The following is a 23,087-nucleotide window of genomic DNA, read 5'->3' as shown; positions in this document are numbered from 1 at the left end:
ATGAAGACTTTGGAGTGGCCTAGTCAAAGTCCTGACCTGAATCCAATTGAGATGCTATGGCATGACCTTAAAAAGGCGGTTCATGCTAGAAAACCCTCAAATAAAGCTGAATTACAACAATTTTGCAAAGATGAGTGGGCCAAAATTCCTCCAGAGCGCTGTAAAAGACTCATTGCAAGTTATCGCAAACGCTTGATTGCAGTTATTGCTGCTAAGGGTGGCCCAACCAGTTATTAGGTTCGGGGGCAATTACTTTTTCACACAGGGCCATGTAGGTTTGGATTTTTTTTTCTCCCTAAATAATAAAAACCACCATTTACAAACTGCATTTTGTGTTTACTTGTGTTATATTTGACTAATGGTTAAATGTGTTTGATGATCAGAAACATTTTGTGTGACAAACATGCAAAAGAATAAGAAATCAGGAAGGGAGCAAATAGTTTTTCACTCCACTGTATATTTGCACGGAAGAACATTTTGTTGTTTTTTTCGTCAGTTTATATTAGCTATCTGTTGTCACTTAGAAACCAAAACCATCACTTATCAATAACTGCATGAAGCAAAAACAGCGATGTGATTCACTCACTGAGTACAGAAGGCTATAAACATCATGTCCTAAAAATATGTTTTGTCTGACACTGCTTGAAGACTACAGTGCATCCAGATAGTATTCACAGCGCATCACTTTTTCCACATTTTGTTATGTTACAGCCTTACTCCAAAATAGATTAAATTCATTTTTTTCCTCAGAATTCTGCACACAACACCCCATAATGACAACGTGAAAAAAGTTTACTTGAGGTTTTTGCAAATTTATTAAAAAAAAAAAACTGAGAAATCCCATGTACATAAGTATTCACAGCCTTGAAGCCGAGTCCTACCAAGAAAAAAATTCATTATGTGTATTTATAATGACAATAAATAGGGTCTGCTGGAGCCAATCCCAACCAACACAGGGCACAAGGCAGGAAACAAACTCCGGGCAGGGCGCCAGCCCACCGCAGATCTATCTATCTATCTATCTATCTATCTATCTATCTATCTATCTATCTATCTATCTATCTATCTATCTATCTATCTATCTATCTATCTGTATGAGATAATTAAATCTCGATAAATAAAGTACATTATTTTCATTGCTTGCAAAGCTGTGTTTATGTGAATATCTCTAGGGAAGGGGGTCCGAAACTTTCATTAGATTCTTAAAGGGGTCCGATACTCAAAAAAGGTTAAGAATCACTGTTCTACAGGATAGCAGTATATTTTCGCCCATGATGATGACTGGCTTATGAACAGATTTAGATTTCCAAGACCAGCCATACCACCAGTGCTTGAGAAAAGTCAATCCACCTGAAGCTAAACATGTAGGACCTGAACCTAGGAAAGGTTTGGGTTGTTGCTGGAAGAGGTGTTGGCAAGGACAGCAGAGATTGCTTAACCCATGTTCTATGTGTGGATCCCAGTGCAGTCACAGGGATTCAGTGCTGTAAATACGGTTCTCTTCTTTCAGATGAGATGCTAAACCGAGGCCTTGACTCTCCATGATCATCAAAGATCCCTGGACATCTTTTGAAAAGAGTAAGGTTTATCCCAATGTCCTGGCTAAATTGCCTATCATGGCCTAGTCATTCTGGCCCCCTAACCACCACCCGTGTCTAATTGGCTTCCTCTCTCACCCTTTCACCTCCTAGACGTGTCTACACTGTTGCCCGGGTAATGTTCAGGCCTGACACTTACGCATGACACGCCTATACGGTTGCCCGAGTAGCGCTCATCATGAATGCTGTTGGCAATTTTATAGCCCAAGTAATCCTCGGATCTTATGTGAGACACATCTATATCGTTGCCCAAGTAAGACTCGGGACTAACGCTTTTAGCACTGTTTTTACTGCCCCACTGATGCTCGGGTATAACGCTAAAGAGATGTGACAGATAGGGGGTGCTATCGCTCCCTTGAACCCTCGGATCAGATGCCAGACACCAGGTAAAAGTCCAATTCTTGACTTTATGATAATAATAATGTGCACCAAGCACCCTCCACTCCACAAGGCTCATAAATATACACAATAACAATAATCAATAAACAATCCTCCACTCCCAGACGCATTGCCACCCTTCCTCCCGACTCAGCTCGTCCGTCTGGGATCTCCCACAATCCTTTATAGTCCTTGACCCGGAAGTGCTTCTGATCCCTCAGTTCATATGACTTCCCAGCACTTCCGGGTCAGGTGAAAACTCCTCTTCTTCATCCTGGAAGTACGTAATTTCTTCAGTCGCTGTGACTAGGACCTACTTCCGGGTTATAGTGCGCATAAAACTCCTTATGCCTCCCTGCATCATCCTCTGGTGGCCCCCATGGTATCCAGCAGGGCTGTGAAGGAAAATTCCAATGTCCATGATTCCCTGCTGGCATTCAGGGCACCTCCATGCTGCAGGGAGGACTCCATCTGGCGGCCTGGGGGTATTGGCAAGGATGAACAGCAGCCATATCCCACCGAGGTTAATTCAATATGGAACCCTGGCTACAGGGCAATTTTGGATTGGGTTTGTAGAGGGTCTGTTGTTGATAATCTATTCCTCTTTCAAAAAATCATAAATCTATTTTATATAATTACTAAATTTAACATATTGGGTTTTTTTTATTTTAAAAAACAAAGTGATTTCAATGCATTCAGGGGTAATTATGAACACAAAGGTTCCAAAGCCTGAAGATCTACACTCAGCACGTTTGAACAGGCTTTAGAAAATATCCACAGCTTGGAGAATGAAGAATATATGCTGGTGACTTAAATATTGCCCCGCACATGAGCATGGGGAGGGTCTCAAGGGCTCTGGTGACAGGAAACATATGGGGAAGATGAAGGATGTCGCACATTTCCTAACGAGGTTTCCATTTCCACCCATAGAGTAGAGGAGAAACCTCCTGTAGACACCTGCCATCACTTCTGCTCTGTCGCCACAAGCCTCACCTCTTCTGGTTCCCAGAGAATATAAACCACTACTTCACTGGAAGACGGCACTCCATTTTGGGAGCAGATTCTGAGAAGAACGGAACTCATATGAAGGTTGTTTGAATTCGGCAACAAATATTGGCCAGAAATACAAGAAAACAATGATGTCCTTCTTTCAACTCTGGACATTAAACAGAACTAGCCTGGAGCCCCAACTCTTTAGAGGTTTGCTTGCAGTTATTCCACAATACCATCACACTGCTCACGTCATGCAGATTGGACTCCACGAACAAGCCCCTTCACAACAGATTGTCACGTCACAAAAATTTGACGTATTTTGTTTTTTTACCACTGCATTGTTTCCTTACCTGGTGTGTTCATGCACTTGACTCGTTCACCACATATGCTCGGCAGTTCCATGCACTCATCTTTGTCCTGAAAGAAGAGAACAGCATTATGCATTCCAGCAGAATCTTACATTTCTAATTATTAGCAAACATCTGAGTTTGTTCATCAGCACCACTCCACTTGATAATAACAATAATAATAATAATAATATAATAATAATAACAATTCTTTAGATTTATATAGCACTTTTCTCACTACTCAAAGCTCTTCAGTGAGTGGGGAGCCACTTCAGCCACCACCAATATGCAACATCCACCTGGATGATGTGATGGCAGCCATTTTTGCTCCAGTACACTCACCACACATGAGCTATTAGGTGGTGAAGTGGTGCGAGACAGAGCGATAGCTAATTAGAGAAAGAGTATGATTAGGGGACCAGAATGACTAGGCCATGGTGGACAATTTAACCTTGACATTGGGGATACCCCCTAGTCTTTACAAATGATACCCATGAATCTTCTATGACCACAGAGAGTCAGGAACTCGGTTTTACGTCTCAGCTGAAGGACGGTGCCATTTTTACAGCACGGTGTCCACATCAATGCACTGTAGCTTTTTATATCCACATTCAGACCACAGGGTAAGTGGCTCCCCGCTGGCCTCACCCGCATCTCTTCCAGCAGCAACCCAAGCCTTTTCCTAGGTGGTCTTCATTCCAAGTACCCGCTAGACCCAAACATGCTTAGTTCCCTGTGGATGACCTTATTGTGTTGTTTTTCATATTGTTTTCATATTGTCTGGCTGGTGATCTTCTTAGATAGCAGCAATGTTGTGACATTATGGATATGTTGACTACCTGGTGAAGTGGTCCTGGCCAATTGAGTCCTTGAAGCATACTAAGATTATCATCTTTCCTGAATTCTTTTGAAAGTGAGTCAGTGGGTTCCGCTATTAAACATAATTTGTCAGGCAGTTGGAGAGCAGATTGGATCAGGAGATGGAACGTATAGTCAGAAAATGAGATAAAGGGTCGATACCCAAAGTCAAAACGATTGTAGGACTGAGACAACAAAAATTGAACGTAAAAAACCCTGAATTACTATAAGCAGCCCTAATTAGGGGTGTTCATAAGAAATGTAATGATTTAGTTCATGAGGTAGGTCAGGTCAGGTCAGGTTGAGGAGCATGCACTGGTACAGCATCTTGCCGCTTCCACCACACTGTTTGGGATCCTGGTTGGCATTCCCCCAGGCAAGCACACGGTCCAGTCCCACCCTCCGAAAATGATAGTCTATCTGCCCCAACCATGAGAGCGTCCCCTTGGCCTGGTCCAGCCACTCGGGTCCTCAACAATGAGGATTCTGCAAGCCAGATCACCCTTGTGGGAATCAAGCCACATGGCCGTAGAGCTGTAACTGAGGCTCCCTCACAATGCAGGTAATGTGCCTCTTTCGGGACTCCATGAGCACAAAGTCAAATCAGTGGTACCCAAGAATTCTCCGAAGAGAAACACAGTACAAAAGGAGTTCAGTCTTTGTCTTAGGTCACTGGATAACATCCATGTCTCACAACCATATAGCAAAACAGGAAACACCAGGATTTTAAAGACTTGGACCTTTGTCCTTTTGCATAGATATTGTGACCGCCACACACCCCTTTTCAGCAACCTCATGATACCCCCAAGCTTTCCCAATCCGTCTACTGACTTCATATAAAGAGCCGCAGGAAACAAGAATGTCACTGTGGAGGTAAGTAAACCTCTCAACAAGGTCGACACTCTCTCCACAGACAGACACACTGCTGATGGTTGTAGGTCATTAAAGGCCTGGATCTTGGTTTTTATCCAGGACACTCATGAGGCCAGACGTTCAGATTCCTTGCTCAGTCTCTCGAGAGCCCCAATTAGAGGTAACAAAATAAATCAAATATTTGAAATATTAAATGTTTAAAGTCGCAATATTCTGGATGGTAATAGAAATGTGTCATTTTTAACACCCTGATGGAGGTCCTTTAGAGGACTAGTTTCCTACTAAAGAATCAAAAATAACATCATATTCATAATTACTGACCTTGAAATAGTCTAAAGTGATACCCCGCATGCTTATGTTTGAAATTAAAATATAAAATAGCGGAGTGCCAATCTGTCACATGACCCATTTGCACACATTGGGCTAATTTATTGTCACCAATTAACCTTACATGGAATGTGAAAAGAAAACCAAAGCACCAGGAGAGACCCGGACATGGACATGTGGAGAGCAACCAGACACACTGAGGCAGCTGTGCTAAAAAGTGTAATACAAAAAGTAAGGCATGAATACGCTGCCCAACATTTAAACACCTTGTGCTGCAGACCTGATTAAGAATGAGGTGGGTCATACCAAAATAACGACTAGCGCTCCAACAGTCTTTCTTTTAATCTTTTTTTTACAAGTTTTTAAAACAAGCCAGATGTTCTAAATGAGCCAAGGAATACTGCAGGCTTACCCGGAAAATAAACAATGGATGCAAATATAAGAGCAGGCGTAAGGAAGAATACGCTTGTGGAGACGATTCTGTTTAGACTTTACCTTCAGGAGTGCAAACACAACCCTAAGTGGTTTTTTTTCTTAGCAAAGATTTTTATTTAACTTAAATAAAGAATTCTGTTTATTTATTTATCTTGTATTAATTGAAAAAGTGGTCAAACGAAGGTAATTAGCAGCAAAAACAGGTCACTAATTAAGAAAAAGGTTCGAATGAAAACCTGCAGCCACTGCGGACCTCCAGGAGTGGAGTTATGGATCCCTGTTGTAGACAAGCAAGCAGATAGACAGACAGACCTGGCTACCACAGTAGGTGCTTTTCGTCTACGAAATTACCAATGCATTCGTCTGTTTTCTATTTCTTTTTTTCTAGTCAACAGCTTTCGGCCAGCAACTGGCGTAAAAGTGTGACAGGATGCCAGTGCATTAGAAGGTGAAGCTCTCAGGACCAGTAAATTTAGAGTCCATAAAAACCTAAATGCACGTGATTGGTCTGTTAATGGAAGTCGTCACCACTGGAGATAAGCAGTGCAGACACCCAGAGAGCATGCTAACTCCTCACATAACTCAAATGAGCCAATCACCCAACCACTAGAGACAGAGAGAGAAGTTAGGAGCACAAGCTGATACAGCGCGTTGCCGTTCCCACCATATGATAAACCAACTCAGGATCCAGATTAGGACCCCAGCGCAGCCATGCAATGGGTGACACCTCAGCACCACACAGTTCAGATGGAATGGAACAGTGTGAGGTTTTTAATAAAAGCTGGAGTGCCAACTCTGCCACTAACCCCCAAGTTCCCCCTGAAGGTTGGAGGGTCTACATGCAGTGATGGTTGCAGATTAACGTCATACCCAGGACGGAGCAATTGCAGGTTAAGGGCCTTGCTCAAGGGCCCAACAGAGCAGAGTCCCTTTTGTCATTTACGGAATTCGAACCAGCAACCTCCCGACTGCCAGTGCAGATCCCTAGCCTCAGAGCCACCTCTCTGCTCCCCAACCACTGGGAAGTAAAAAAAATATTTTTACATACTTTAGAATTGAATTACATTTCAAAATTAGAGTTTGGTCTAAGGGTTCTCAATACATCTGTGGCTCATTTCTCTCTGTATGTTTACCGCCATCTGAGAAGCTTCATTCACAGAATAGAAAGGCAGACACCTGCAGTGTGCCAAGGTACTTTATTCCTACAGCACCACACATCTACAAGAACACAGAGAGCCATACAATGCAGCTTTGCATTATTGGAATTCACAAAACACACAAAAAGGGTCCAAATTTCACGTATCTGTGTTAGCAAACATGAGGCCACGACCTGGCAGCCTGGACTATGGGGGTCCATTTAGCCAGAGAGGTCATGTTGCCCTGAGTCACAGCCATGCCTTCTTAGCTCTTCTTTTTTGTTTCACACATCTGGAGTTCATTTGAGTGCATCAATGACTCCAGAAAATACACAGGATGGGCTTCATCTGCTTCGGTAGCCAGAGGGTAAGAATAACTGATGGAAACGGCTACATTTTCACGTCTGGCAATTGCATTTTCTGGTAATGCATGTCATTCAACATGGGTTGATGCAAACGTAAAAATGAAATGTTTAGTCCATAATTGAGGTATGTGTGATGGTCTGGGTTGGCTCCGCACTCCCTGGTTGCTTCAACTTGTAACCATCGATTGTCATAGACCGTGATGAACCGGGCAAAATGAGGGCTCACATGTTCATAAGTGGTTCAGTACTTTTATTAAAAACCAGACCAAAACAAAGTGTGTTCAATAGATCAGCACAAAAATGAATCGTCCATCAAATAATCCAGAAAATCAGGTGAATGTGGAAGTTAAAATATCTCATAAATATTTTATTAAAAAGAAGGTTAAGATCCATGGGCAGAATCCATCTATTAAAACAATGGCCAGCCAAAATGACATGCCCTCAGCTCACCCATACAGGACACCTCAGCATGAGGAAACATCTCCCCACAGGTACAGTCAACTCTTTAGCGGGGCTCGGGTCCTCATCGCCAGTTTTTCAGGATCTGCGAGGTGCTGCACCGAGCCTTACTTACCACCGGCACTCCTCGGCCTTACATGGGAGTCCACCTGGAGTGGTTGGTCACTCCTGCTCCCCGGGTTACTCAACAGGATTAGTCCTCAGCCCCCCCTCTTGATCGTCGGCCGCACACTCCTCTCCTGGGGCTCACTTTCGCGACAGCCTGCCTCCACTCTACATCGCACCAGCTCCTCTGCAGATCCTGCCATTTTTTTTATCACCTCTTTAACCTCCGTCTTGCTCTTTCTTTGTTCTCCATTTCTGTTCTGCTATTCCTTTGTTCCCATTTTTGTTGTGCAGGCTCCTCTTATATCCTGGATGATTGGGTGCAAGTGTGCTACACTGCCTCCTCCGAGGTGAGAATGAGGCACCTGACTGATCTGCTACCATTTGCACGTGAGTGCACAATGAATCAAGCACCCCATTCAACCCTAAAGTGACTTGTGCCTTTGCAGATCCGCACCCGATCGGAACCTGTACACTGCGGCACGTGATTATTTATTTATTTAAAATCGCAGATCGCCACGGAACTATTATCACCAACTCCCCACTTAAGTCACCAGCTGCAAGGGAAGGGTCCACACTCCTCCCTTCCCAGTGCAACTGGTAGTCCAAGTCTGTTCCGTAGCTGTAACACTACACTAAAACAATAAAATCACTAAAACAAACCCCTCAATAAAACAAATCCCCATGCCCCCTTCTAAGAACAGGACAATAAAAGAACAAGAAACGCAAAAAACAATAAAATAAGCAATAAATAAATAGTCCATAAAAAGTTCAACATTCTAAAAAGTCCTCTTCTGCTCTTCATGCCTCACTGCAACAGGATCATCCCACCGCTGCCACCATTTGTATGGTACAGGGAGGAGGGTGGCACACAGGTTCACATGTGGCAATGTGCCTGGCCAGGCATCACTAAGGCAAAGGAAAAAATGACCTTTTAAGTATCATTTACAGTGGGGCACAAAAGTATTTAGTCAGCCACCAATTGTGCAAGTTCTCCCACTTAAAAAGATGAGAGAGGCCTGTAATTTTCATCATAGATATACCTCAACTATGAGAGACAAAATGAGAAAAAAAATCCAGAAAATCACATTGTCTGCTTTTTAAAGAATTTATTTGCAAATTATGGTGGAAAATAAGTGGTCACCTACAAACAAGAAAGATTTCTGGCACTCACAGACCTGTAACTTCTTCTGTAAGAGGCTCCTCTGTCCTCCACTCGTTACCTGTATTAATGGCACCTGTTATCAATATAAAAGACACCTGTCCACAACCTCAAACAGTCACACTCCAAACTCCACTATGGCCAAGACCAAAGAGCTGTCAAAGGACACCAGAAACAAAATTGTAGACCTGCACCGGGCTGGGAAGACTGAATCTGCAATAGGTAAGCAGCTTGGTGTGAAGAAATCAACTGTGGGAGCAATTATTAGAAAATGGAAGACATACAAGACCACTGATAATCTCCCTTGATCTGGGGCTCCACGCAAGATCTCACCCCGTGGGGTCAAAATGATCACAAGAACGGTGAGCAAAAATCCCAGAACCACACGGGGGGACCTAGTGAATGACCTGCAGAGAGCTGGGACCAAAGCAACAAAGGCTACCATCAGTAACACACTACGCCGCTAGGGACTCAAATCCTGCAGTGCCAGACGTGTCCCCCTGCTTAAGCCAGTACATGTGCAGGCCCATCTGAAGTTTGCTAGAGAGCATTTGGATGATCCAGAAGAGGACTGGGAGAATGTCATATGGTCAGATGAAACCAAAATAGAAGTTTTTGGTAAAAACTCTACTCATCATGTTTGGAGTAGAAAGGCAGCTGAGTTGCATCCAAAGAACACCATACCTACTGTAAAGCATGGGGGTGGAAACATCATGCTTTGGGGCTGTTTTTCTGCAAAGGGACCAGGACGACTGATACGTGTAAAGGAAAGAATGAATGGGGCCATGTATCGTCAGATTTTGAGTGAAAACCTCCTTCCATCAGCAAGGGCATTGAAGATGAAACATGGCTGGGTCTTTCAGCATGACAATGATCCCAAACACGCCGCCCGGGTAACAAAGGAGTGGCTTCGCAAGAAGCATTTCAAGGTCCTGGAGTGTCCTAGCTAGTCTCCAGATCTCAACCCCATAGAAAATCTTTGGAGGGAGTTGAAAGTCCGTGTTGCCCAGCGACAGCCCCAAAACATCACTGCTCTAGAGGAGATCTGCATGGAGGAATGGGCCAAAATACCAGCAACAGTGTGTGAAAACCTTGTGAAGACTTACAGAAAACGTTTGACCTCTGTCATTGCCAACAAAAGGTATATAACAAAGTATTGAGATGAACTTTTGTTATTGACCAAATATTTATTTTCCACCATAATTTGCAAATAATTTTTCAAAAATCAGACAATGTGATTTTCTGGATTTTTTTTTCTCATTTTGTCTCTCATAGTTGAGGTATACCTATGATGGAAATTACAGGCCTCTCTCATCTTTTTAAGTGGGAGAACTTGCACAATTGGTGGCTGACTAAATACTTTTTTGCCCCACTGTAAGTCAAGAAAAGGGGAGGATGGAAAACTATGAAGCGCACTCCCCTTTCTTATTTAGCAGCAGTGAAGGCAAGGGGACGCTTTTGGTAGCGTTTTAGCGCCGCTTCAGCAGGGTGACATGGTGAGGCGCTGCCGGCTCGGCCACCTATGGAGCTATGCAGACCTATTTAACCTCACAGGGTGACCAGATTGAACACTGGCAGCTCGTGGCCCCCCGCCATTGAAGTAAAAAATAAAAAACTTGCAGAGCATTCGGTTTAGTTTACCGCAAGAAGTTAAAGGGATCCCAAAGGTTGACCTAAGCCAACGTTTCTCAACCTTTAAGTATTTGCGACCCGAGTTTTCATAAGTTTAAATCGCGCCCCACTAAAATTTTTTTGAAACCCTAATAAAATTTATTCCTATTATTTTTGCTGCCGATACACCGCTACAAGTTTAAAGTTTTGCCACGAATACCGAAATTACGTCACATATGGCAACATTCGCGCCCCCTTTTTTGTTACTTCAGTTTGAGAACCGCTGACCTAAGCAGAGTTTTAGAAAGCTCTTTAGAAAGCATGGCATTAAAACATTTACTTCTGGAACATGTATTACCAGTACGCTGCAGGAGAGGTCTATACATCTCTATCTATTTAAAATCCAACGTCTGTCTGTCTGTATGTTTGTCCACTTTTCACGAGAGAACTACTTTAGTGATTTAGATTGAGTTTTTTTCTAGAATTTGCTGTAACATTCTGGTTGATTTTGTGACTCCTCTTATTGCACTAAGTATCATAGTTCAATTGCAGAAACGATTTAATCGCACTAATCCGAGAGAGAGAGGCTGCGGGCCAAGGGGAGGGGGAAACATGATGTCAGGAGTGGGGAGTCGGGCGAGGCACTCCTCACTCACGCACCAGCCTCCGTTTGAGTCGGTCTACCACTCACCACGTGTTGGAGCGTACCTTGCCTCCACTTAGCTAGTGATACTTGTTTGTCACTGCTAGGCGGGCGAAGCCGCGGAGGACAACTACTATCATATACAGTGCATCCAGAAAGTATTCACAGCGCATCACTTTTTCCACATTTTGTTATGTTACAGCCTTATTCCAAAATGGATTAAATTCATTTTTTTCCTCAGAATTCTGCACACAACACCCCATAATGACAACGTGAAAAAAGTTTACTTAAGGTTTTTGTAAATTTATTAAAAATAAAAAAACTGAGAAATCCCATGTCCATAAGTATTCACAGCCTTTGCTCAATACTTTGTCGATGCACCTTTGGCAGAAATTACAGCCTCAAGTCTTTTTGAATATGATGCCACAAGCTTGGCACACCTATCCTTGGCCAGTTTCGCCCATTCCTCTTTGCAGCACCTCTCAAGCTCCATCAGGTTGGATGGGAAGCGTCGGTGCACAGACATTTTAAGATCTCTCCAGAGATGTTCAATCGGATTCAAGTCTGGGCTCTGGCTGGGCCACTCAAGGACGTTCACAGAGTTGTCCTGAAGCCACTCCTTTGATATCTTGGCTGTGTGCTTAGGGTCGTTGTCCTGCTGAAAGATGAACCGTCGCCCCAGTCTGAGGTCAAGAGCGCTCTGGAGCAGGTTTTCATCCAGGATGTCTCTGTACATTGCTGCAGACATCTTTCCCTTTATCCTGACTAGTCTCCCAGTCCCTGCCACTGAAAAACATCCCCACAGCATGATGCTGTCACCACCATGCTTCACTGTAGGGATGGTATTGGCCTGGTGATGAGCGGTGCCTGGTTTCCTCCAAACGTGCCGCCTGGCATTCACACCAAAGAGTTCAATCTTTGTCTCATCAGACCAGAGAATTTTCTTTCTCGTGGTCTGAGAGTCCGTCAGGTGCCTTTTGGCAAACTCCAGGGTGGGCTGCCATGTGCCTTTTACTAAGGACTGGCTTCCGTCTGGCCACTCTACCATACAGGCCTGATTGGTGGATTGCTGCAGAAATGGTTGTCCTTCTGGAAGGTTCTCCTCTCTCCACAGAGGACCTCTGGAGCTCTGACAGAGTGACCATCGGGTTCTTGGTCACCTCCCTGACTAAGGCCCTTCTCCCCCGATCACTCAGTTTAGATGGCCGGCCAGCTCTAAGAATAGTCCTGGTGGTTTCGAACTTCTTCCACTTACAGATGATGGAGGCCACTGTGCTAATTGGGACCTTCAATGCAGCAGAAATTTTTCTGTAACCTTCCCCAGATTTGTGCCTCGAGACAATCCTGTCTCGGAGGTCTACAGACAATTCCTTTGATTTCATGCTTGGTTTGTGCTCTGACATGAACTGTCAACTGTGGGACCTTATATAGACAGGTGTGTGCCTTTCCAAATCATGTCCAGTCAACTGAATTTACCACAGGTGGACTCCAATGAAGCTGAAGAAACATCTCAAGGATGATCAGGGGAAACAGGATGCACCTGAGCTCAATTTTGAGCTTCACGGCAAAGGCTGTGAATACTTATGTACATGTGCTTTCTCAATTTTTTTATTTTTAATAAATTTGCAAAAATCTCAAGTAAACTTTTTTCACGTTGTCATTATGGGGAGTTGTGTGTAGAATTCTGAGGAAAAAAATGAATTTAATCCATTTTGGAATAAGGCTGTAACATAACATAATGTGGAAAAAGTGATGCGTTGGGAATACTTTCCGGAAGCACTGTAAATTCTCTTTGTGAGAAATGGTTCACAATTTTTTTTAGCGATTCATTAATGCTATTTTAAAATACATACGTCAGGTCTTGGCCACACTTTTCTTGCTGTCTTAATGGACTGTATATGAGGAGCGAGATTAGACTGAGTCGAGTTCTATGAATTGGACAGGAGAAGCCGGTCGAGTCTTCTTTTTGTTTAAATTTAAATTTATAGGACACCTTTTTTTTTTTTTTACTGTTCCAGAAATCTTCTCCTTGCTTAGGTTCCACCAGATATCCACCAAGCCCCACATCCCCTGAATGCAATTATTTTTAAAAACACATATCAGGGGCTCCTGCAGCCTAATTACTACTTTCCTTGAGCACTCTTGAGTAAAATTTATCCGGTGCCAGCAATGTATTTGATTTCAGTGTTTTTTTAATTATAGCAGCACTCGTCTTTCTTTAATCTCTCTACACCATATAGGACTTCATTAATATATTCCCTCAAGTTACTGGAACAGTTCTAACTTCTTCATGTGAGCAGAATGTAGAAACACAAAAATAGCTTTTGCTATTTCCTCTTCAGCAAATTTTATTTCCCTCTGACGTTTTCAAATAAGTTTTGCCTCATCTTTGACTGACCTCTTGGTGCTCTAACTGCCGTTTTTTGGCATTTCATATTTCCCTTTCACGATTGTTAAATATAGACCCAGGGTTTCTTAATCTATGGGACGCAAGTTGCCTCAGTTGAGTTGTGAGTTACTGTCCTATCTAATGGTAACGGGTGAGTGATGGCTTGCAAAGTGGGTCACAGTGGGTTGCCGTGGGTTGATTAAGCAATCAGCATTGCTGTGACGATTGTCTTTGACAACCCCTGCCCCCCACACTCTGCCAATTTCCCACAATTCCCCAAGGGGGACAAAGACGATTGTCTGACCAATCAAGGAATGGGCCTCCAAGACACTAAAAAAAGGGTAAGATTGGGTGGCAAAAAAAAAATCTGCAGTAAGGGTCTTCTACGCTGCTCAAGAAATGAAGGGAACACTTAATCATTGAAAAACCCTAACCCTAACACTAAGTCAACGAAGCTTCGGAGATATCAATCTGTCTGGCATAAGTGATGGTGAATCAACTTCACCTGCTTTGGTGCAAATGAAAGTGACAACAGGAGTACTGGAGAGGCAACAGCAAGACACAGCCAACCTAAAAAGGAATGGTGGCCACAGACAATTGCTCTCTCCTGATCCTTCTTGACTAATTCATCTCTAGTTTTGCATTTTTCTGGTAGCATGAGGTGGTATCAGCAGCCAATTCAGGTTACACAGGCAGTCCAGCTCCTTCATATGCAAGAAGGTTTGCTGTGTCTCCCACGCAGTCTCAAGAGCATAGAGGAAATACCAGGAGACAGGCCATTACACAAGGAGAGCTGGACAGGGCATCATAGAAGGGCATCATCCCAGCAGCAGGACTGGTATCTGCTCCTTTGTGCGAGAAAGAACCGGCAGAACATGGCCAGAACTCTACAAAATAACCTCCAGTTGGCTACTGATGTGCAGGTTTCTGACCAAACTGTCACAAACAAACTCCATGAGGGTTGCGTGAGAGCCCAATGCCCTCTAGTGGGACCTGTGTTCACAGCCCATCACCATGCAGCTTCTTTGGCATTCGAATACCACAATTGGCAGCTCTGCCATTGGTGCCCTGTTCTCTTCACAAATGAGAGCACAATGAGCACATCATCCAACATGACCGGTTTGGTGTTTAGTTAGTGAAGGTCTGGGGTGGCATATCCTTGGAGGGTCGCACAGACTTCCATGTGCTAAGCAATGGTACCCTGACTGCTATTAGGTACCAGGATGAATCCTCAGCGCCATTGTTTAACCTCACAATGGTACAGTTGGCCCTGGGTTCCTCATGACAATGCCCAGCCTCATGTAACCAGAGTGTGAAGGCAGTTTCTGGATGACAAAAGCATTGATGCCTTTGACTGGCAGGCATGTTTCCCAGACCTGAATTCAATTGAGAACCTCTGGGATGTTATGTATCGGTGCATCTGATGCCATCAAGCAGCACCACAGACTGTCCAGGAGCTCAGTGATGTCTTGATCCAGGTCTAGAAGGAGATGCTCCAGGACACCATCTGCTGTCTCATCAGGAGCATGCAGGAGTGAATGCAGGCATCTGGGGGGCCATACACACTACTGAGTCATATTATGAGTTGCCATGATGAAATTCACACAAATTGGATCAGCTTGTGATTTCAATTTTTGACTTTGATTTTCGGTGTGATGTTGAATCACCCCTCAATGGGTTGGTAATTTTGGTTGCCATTGACCATTATTACATCATTGTCTTCTCCTCGAATGACACGGTCATTACTCAGTTAAGATTTTCCACTTGAGTGGAAAAGCAAAGCAGGCATCTGCCCTCATTCATTTTTTAATGGTGGGGACAAAAGGATGCAGTAACAGCCATTGGGAAACAAGTGGACCACTATCTTAATTTGAGCTGTTGGACTTGAGGTCACATGGTGTAGGCTTGTTATTAGACATTTTGGACTTTAGTCCATCTACATACCATGTCATTATTGTTCCGTGGTACTTCCTTTCTCGGGAGACAGACCTCCAGGATAAATTTATAATACCTCATCCTTCAGTGTTAAATTTTGTGATTAGAGTTCCCTAAATTAGGTTTATTCCCTTCTTATTTTTTAACTTTTCAATTATTATTTCTCCTGTATTTTTGGTTTTTATGCAGCTTTTTATGAAAGGAGTACCTCACCCAAAAATGATATTTTCTATATCTTACGTACTCCATGTAGTTTATAGCGATGGCTAAGAACATAATGACCTGTTTTCAAACAAAAAAAGGTTTTTGATAAAATAGGCATCTAATTTGGGGCCAATTAGTGAAGTCCTGGTTTCTCTCATAAATATAGCAAGAAGGAGAAATTACGCCTCCAAAAGACCCACAAAGATGGCAAGGACGTTCACTGGCCTGCCCAGAAGAGGCTCATCCCAAGTTAGCCAATCCCCAACTACTACAATCAGGCTTCAAAAATAAAATAAAATGCCATATTTCACCAAAATACCTTATATAAGGGAGAGAACCTATAAAAACTCTTGCTTGTAATTAACAAGTGCAACGAGCACATTTACAGTATAAATAGGCACATCTAACAAAAAATGCTCAAAAGAACAAATAGGAGTCAAATGCTAACAAGCCCAAATACACTTAACCGAAGGCAAAGATCTGGAGGCAGAAGCTGAATAATTCCAAAAACCAGAAAATCCAAACTGGGCATGGGACCTGGCCGCCCATCACAACGTTTACAGTGAAAGTATTCACAGCGCATCACTTTTTCCACATTTTGTTATGTTACAGCCTTATTCCAAAATGGATTAAATTCATTATTTTGCTCAGAATTCTACACACAACACCCCATAATGACAACGTGAAAAAAGTTTACTTGAGGTTTTTGCAAATTTATTAAAAATAAAAAAATTGAGAAAGCACATGTACATAAGTATTCACAGCCTTTGCCATGAAGCTCAAAATTGAGCTCAGGTGCATCCTGTTTCCCCTGATCACCCTTGAGATGTTTCTGCAGCTTCATTGGAGTCCACCTGTGGTAAATTCAGTTGACTGGACATGATTTAGAAAGGCACACACCTGTCTATATAAGGTCCCACAGTTGACAGTTCATGTCAGAGCACAAACCAAGTATGAAGTCAAAGGAATTGTCTGTAGATCTCCGAGACAGGATTGTCTCGAGGCACACATCTGGGGAAGGTTACAGAAAAATTTCTGCTGCTTTGAAGGTCCCAATGAGCACAGTGGCCTTCATCATCCGTAAGTGGGAGAAGTTCGAAACCACCAGGACTCTTCCTAGAGCTGGCCGGCCATCTAAACTGAGCGATCGGGGGAGAAGGGCCTTAGTCAGGGAGGTGACCAAGAACCCAATGGTCACTCTGTCAGAGCTCCAGAGGTCCTCTGTGGAGAGAGGAGAACCTTCCAGAAGGGCAACCATTTCTGCAGCAATCAGGCCTGTGTGGTAGAGTGGCCAGACGGAAGCCAGTCCTTAGTAAAAGGCACATGGCAACCCGCCTGGAGTTTGCCAAAAGGCACCTGAAGGACTCTCAGAACATGAGATAGAAAATTCTCTGGTCTGATGAGACAAAGATTGAACTCTTTGGTGTGAATGCCAGGCGTCACATTTGGAGGAAACCAGACACCGCTCATCACCAGGCCAATACCATCCCTACAGTGAAGCATGGTGGTGGCAGCATCATGCTGTGGGGATGTTTTTCAGCGGCAGGGACTGGGAGATTAGTCAGGATAAAGGGAAAGATGACTACAGCAATGTACAGAGACATCCTGGATGAAAACCTGCTCCAGAGCGCTCTTGACCTCAGACTGGGGCGACGGTTCATCTTTCAGCAGGACAACGACCCTAAGCACACAACCAAGAAATTCAAGGAGTGCCTTCAGGACAACTCTGTGAATGTCCTTGAGTGGCCCAGCCAGAGCTCAGACTTGAATCTGATTGAACATCTCTGGAGAGATCTTAAAATGGCTGTGCACCGACGCTTCCCATCCAACCTGATGGAGCTTGAGAGGTGCTGCATAGAGGAATGGGCGAAACTGGCCAAGGATAGGTGTGCCAAGCTTGTGGCATCATATTCATCAAGACTTGAGGCTGTAATTGCTGCCAAAGGTGCATCGACAAAGTATTGAGCAAAGGCTGTGAATACTTATGGACATGGGATTTCTCAGTTTTTTATTTTTAATAAATTTGTAAAAATCTCAAGTAAACTTTTTTCATGTTGTCATTATGGGGTGTTGTGTGTAGAATTCTGAGGAAAAAAATGAATTTAATCGATTTTGGAATAAGGCTGTAACATAACAAAATGTGGAAAAAGTGATCCGCTGTGAATACTTTCCGGATGCACTGTAGATATAAGACACACACCAAACTGCATATTAATGTGAGTGTCTACACCACAAAGACCACCCTTCTGCATTACCTAAGCCTTGGCATAGCTCTGTTTTCCTACATTTTCCTGAAAATGATTTTAAGAAATCATATTTTCAAATTTAAAATTCTCTTAGAGCTTGTCAGTTTCTACCCTGTGTGGCCAGTTCAAGAGATACGCTAAAAATATTTCCATTGTCATCCTGTAAGCCGAATGACCAGAATTTAAACTGAAAAGTAGGATGAAATTTATTACCTGGCAGATGCGGTCAGCATTCTGTGCGCACTCAGACACCAGAAAAAAGCCAGGTGGGCACAGGGTGCATTTTTCACAATGGGGCGGATTGCTCTGGAAGTTACAATACTGGTCGCGAGCACAGGATCCGCATTCTAGCAGAGGCTCTCCCACGTCAATCACCTTGGCATCCACGTCCACCTTATGCACGGCGTAGGACTTCTGCAGGTGACTTCGCACTTGGTTTTGGAGGCCCTGCAGGTGGCTTTCAATGTAACTCTGGATGTCCCCCTGCAAGCTTTGGAAGGACATCTGCTTGACTGCCTCGAAAAGCATGCCATACTGCACTTTGACCAGGTCCATCTGCTCATACATTTTCCTCTGCTGTTCCAGGATTTCCCTTTGTTGGCTGATCAGGGCACTTTGTTGCTGGGCCAGCTTCTGCTGTAGATCGCTTATCACCTTCTGCTGGCTCTTGAGGGCCTCAACAAACTTCTCCTGCCCTTTGGCTAGCTGGAGCTGAAGTATTAAAGCATCTTCAGAAGGAACTTCATTTTCACCTATGGAGAAGAATGAAGAGATTTAATGACATAAGGTCATGTGAAGCATTGGGCATTAGGGCTGGCACCAGCCCTAAACAGGACAATTTACTATCACAGAAAACATTTGCTCATTTAAAGTCACCAGTCAATTTCAAAAAGAACAAGTTAGAAAATATACACATGGCATAACATTCAGGTGCGCTCAAGAACTGTGCAGGCATTGAGACCTTCAAAGAACTGAGTTCTACAGCCTTCTCCATCCACTTCAGGGTTACAGGTGTCAAAGGCTTCCTCACCAGGATTGGGCAAAAGGTTGAAAATAGACCTGGACAGGACTCTAGTCCATCACTCTCACACACACACCTCATATTCACACACAAAGACAATTGGCAATCAACATAACCTAAATGAGAGAAGTGCAGCGTAGATTAAATAGATGGAAATCAAACAATTCACCAGGGCCAGATAAGATCTATCCTTGAGTTTTTAAGGAGGTTAGCGAGTACAGATATAAACCCTTGACACGTATATTTAGGAAGTCACTGCACACTGAGGACATTCTGAATGACTGGAAAATGGCAAATATTATCTTGTCATATAAAAAGGCAGATCCAAGCAATTATACACCAGTAAGCTTAACCTGCATCACAGGAAAACTAATGGAAGGAATTATTAAGGAGAAGATTGAGCAACACCTGGCAAGGGCAGAAGTTTAACTGAACAGTCAGCATGGGTTCAGAAGAGGGAGGTCGTGTTTTACTAACATGCTGGAATTCTATGAGGAGGCAACAAAAGGATGCAATCAAAGTAGAGGATATGATATTATTTATCTTGACTTTCAGAAAGCATTTGATAAGGTGCCACATGAGAGGTTGGGCATCAAACTAAAAGAAGGGAAGTTCAGGGTGATGTGTGTAGATGGGTGCAGAATTGGCTCAGACATCGAAGGTAAAGGGAGATGGTGTGAGGAACATGAATTGGATGATTTAAGAGTGGTGTCCAGCAGGGGTCAGTGCTGCAGCTGCTATTATTTTTAATATTATGTCAATGATTTGGGTAGGAATATAAATACCAAGAAAGATGGACTGGCAGATAATTGTGAATCCGTTGAATCTTTACAGATGGACTTATACAGCATGCAGGATTTGGCAGTGTGGAATATGACCTGGACACAGACAGGCAGACACGTTAGATTTACCCCACACACGTTTATTTAGGGTCTCCATTACAATATGTCACTCTCACAAACCCCAATACCCCACAATTCTGGCCAACACACAATGCCTTCAGACCGCCTCCTTCTCCCCTCCAGAGACCTCGTCCACTCTTCTCTCCCGACTCAAGTCATCCTCTGAAGGGAGGCGGCCCCTTTAAATAAGCACCCGGATGTGCTCTCGGTGCATCCCCGGCAATCTCCCACCGACACGCCCCAGTGTGGCATAAGTGCCAGCTGTATCCCCGGAAGCACTGTCCCTGTTCCTCTTCCCCCCAGCAGTTCCTGGTGTGGCGGAAGTGCTGAGGTACAGGGTCCTCCAGGTATTAGGGTGGCCCCTGGCAGTGACCATGGGCCCCTACAGGGTCGAGCTTCCCAGGTCTGTACCTGTGGCCCCCAGGGCAGTCGCCCACACAAGGTCTGGAGGAGGCACAAGCCCTCCTCCGGTCTTCTCGGGCGTCCCGGCTGGGTACCACCCCCATCCGGGTACCACAGCAGATATGAAACGGCACTAACACGGGTTGTAAATGACATTCTGATATCCTCTGATGAAGGAAAGTCCACTGTAATTATGTTGTTGGACTTAAGTGTAGCATTTGACACCATCGACCATTCTATTTTACTACACAGGCTAGAAAATGATGTTGGGCTTACAGGCACCATGCTCGCTTGGTTTAGTTCTTATTTATCAAATCGATTCCAATATGTACAGAAATGTGCTGACAGAACTCCATCATTATACACAGAAGTTCAATATGGTGTCCCGCAGGGCTCAGTACTGGGACCTTTACTGTTTTCACTTTACATGCTTCCACTGGGATCTCTCATTAGGAAACATCATGTTAATTTTCACTCGTATGCAGATGACACCCAGTTATACCTTTCATTTAAATCAGATGAAGTTTCTCCGATGTTCTCTTTAATTAGTTGTGTTAGCGAATTAAAGGAGTGGATGGATGAGAACTACTTGTCTTTAAATACAGATAAAACAGAGATGTTAATTGTTGGAGGGAATGACGCTGATCATAACAATATTTTGTCATCATTTAACTCAGTTGGAATCCCAATTAATTTTACTGAATCAGCCCGCAATCTAGGAGTTATCTTTGATTCTAGCATGTCATTTAAAGCGCATATTACAAAGTTGTCCAAAACATGCTTCTTCCATCTTAAAAATGTTAGGAAATTAAGGCGCTTTCTAAATAAACAGGATTCTGAGAAATTAATTCTAGTAGGATTGACTACTGCAATGCGGTGTTCACTGGATGTTCAAACTGTTCTTTATACAGCCTCCAGTTAATACAAAATGCGGCTGCAAGAATTATTACAAGAACAAGAAAATACGAACACATAACTCCAGTTCTTAAATCCTTACACAGGCTCCTGGTTAAGTTTAGGGCAGATTTCAAAATCCTTCTTTTAACATATAAAGCATTAAATGGCCGAGGTCTGGCTTACTTGTCTGAACTTATCATGACTTACAAACCAGAGCGCACATTAAGATCTCAAGATGCCGGTCTGCTTATGGTTCCAAGGATTAATAAAATAACAGTGGGAGGTCAAGCTTTTAGTTACAGGGCCCCTAAACTGTGGAATGGTCTGCCTGCTACTATAAGAGATGCCCCTTCGGTCTCAGCTTTCAAATCTTCAGTTTAGCACACCCTGACTAGAGCTGCTGATTAACTGTACAGACTGCATCTCTGTTGTTAGTCATTACAACTTAAACATAAGTAACATGACAGTTAGAATTGGATACTAACTCTCACCTATTCTGTTTTTCTTCTCGGTACTCAAATGTGGCACTTGGTGCCACGGCCCACCTGCCAAGTTGTTTTGCCTGCATAAGGTAAAGTCATCTCTGACGGAGGATCGCAGGAATCGTGAGAAAGAGGGGTCCTTTCATCGGATTGGCTGGCCCAACGCTGTTTCAGCCGTGGAATGGCCAAATGGGGGAGGCAGCTTGATGGATGAGGTCTCCAGGAGTCTAAAATTATCCAAATCTTATTATGTGATATCATCTACTGTTAAATTCTGCTCCGTACTTCTAAAAAAAATTTTATTTTTTATTTTTTATTGAGGATTTGTTCTGTTCTGTGTATTGTATTGTATTGACCCCGTTCTTTTGACACCCACTGCACCCCCACATTACCTGGAAAGGGGTCTCTCTTTGAACTGCCTTTCCTAAGGTTTCTTCCATTTTTTCCCTACTAGGTTTTTTTGGGAGTTTTTCCTTGTCTTCTTAGAGAGTCAAGGCTGGGGGGCAGTCAAGAGGCAGGGGCTGTTAAAGCCCATTGCGGCACTTCCTGTGTGATTTTGGGCTACACAAAAATAAACTGTATTGTATTGTATTGTATATGCAAAGATGAAATTTAATGTCAGTAAATGTAAAGTGTTACATGTAGGAAGTAAAAATGTTAGGTTTGAATACACAATGGGTGGTCAGAAAATCAAGAGTACACCTTATGAGAAGGATTTAGGAGTTATAGTGGACTCTAAGCTATCGACTTCCCGACAGTGTTCAGAAGCCATTAAGAAGGCTAACAGAACGTCAGGTTATATAGCACCTTGATGTGTGGAGTACAAGCCACAGGGGGTTCTGCTCAACCTTTATAACACACTGGTGAGGCCTTAATTACGCTTTCCCCATCATAGTGTTGGCCATGCTATTATACTTATATTATATCAAACTGGGAACAGGCTGCTGTCTAATCACTCCACCACAAACACCTGATTGATGGAGGGCTAGTTGCTGCTATCTATTATAGGCAATGAACGTCACCCACTATACACCACCATAATTAAGCAGAAGAGTTTGTTTATCTGCTATCACAGAACTGCCATACAGACAGACACAAAAATTCTTTTGCCCCCAGTGCCATTAGACTCTTTTACTCTTCCCAAACGGGGCAGGCGTTGGTTGATTTCAGGGCCTGATACTTCTTCTCTGCCCATAAGCTACAGTATATTAGCTACAGTATGTCTAGGGTTGCCAGACGTCCCTTATATACGGGACATTTCCCATATTTGATCATTTTGTCCCCTCTCCCTTACTGACCTTTCAGGGACACCCAAATGT

General features: G+C 43.4%; 1 protein-coding gene across 1 annotated transcript in view; it reads right to left on the bottom strand.

The window, feature by feature from the left end:
* The window catches only part of nell3 (NELL (neural EGFL like) family member 3), a 32,814-nt gene that overhangs the window by 3,494 nt on the left and 6,233 nt on the right, over positions 1 to 23,087 (bottom strand). The window contains exons 3-4 of the mRNA XM_028804363.2: positions 18,278 to 18,816; positions 3,320 to 3,386 (exon numbers count right to left, since the gene is read on the bottom strand). Of these exons, the coding sequence (XP_028660196.1) occupies positions 3,320 to 3,386; positions 18,278 to 18,816 (606 nt within the window). The remainder of the gene's footprint in view (positions 1 to 3,319; positions 3,387 to 18,277; positions 18,817 to 23,087) is intronic.

The sequence above is a fragment of the Erpetoichthys calabaricus genome, chromosome 6 (genome assembly GCF_900747795.2).
Source record: "Erpetoichthys calabaricus chromosome 6, fErpCal1.3, whole genome shotgun sequence".
Lineage (NCBI taxonomy): Eukaryota > Metazoa > Chordata > Cladistia > Polypteriformes > Polypteridae > Erpetoichthys > Erpetoichthys calabaricus.
The sequence above is the reverse complement of the archived record's forward strand: the minus strand, read 5'-3'. Positions and strand labels throughout refer to the sequence as shown.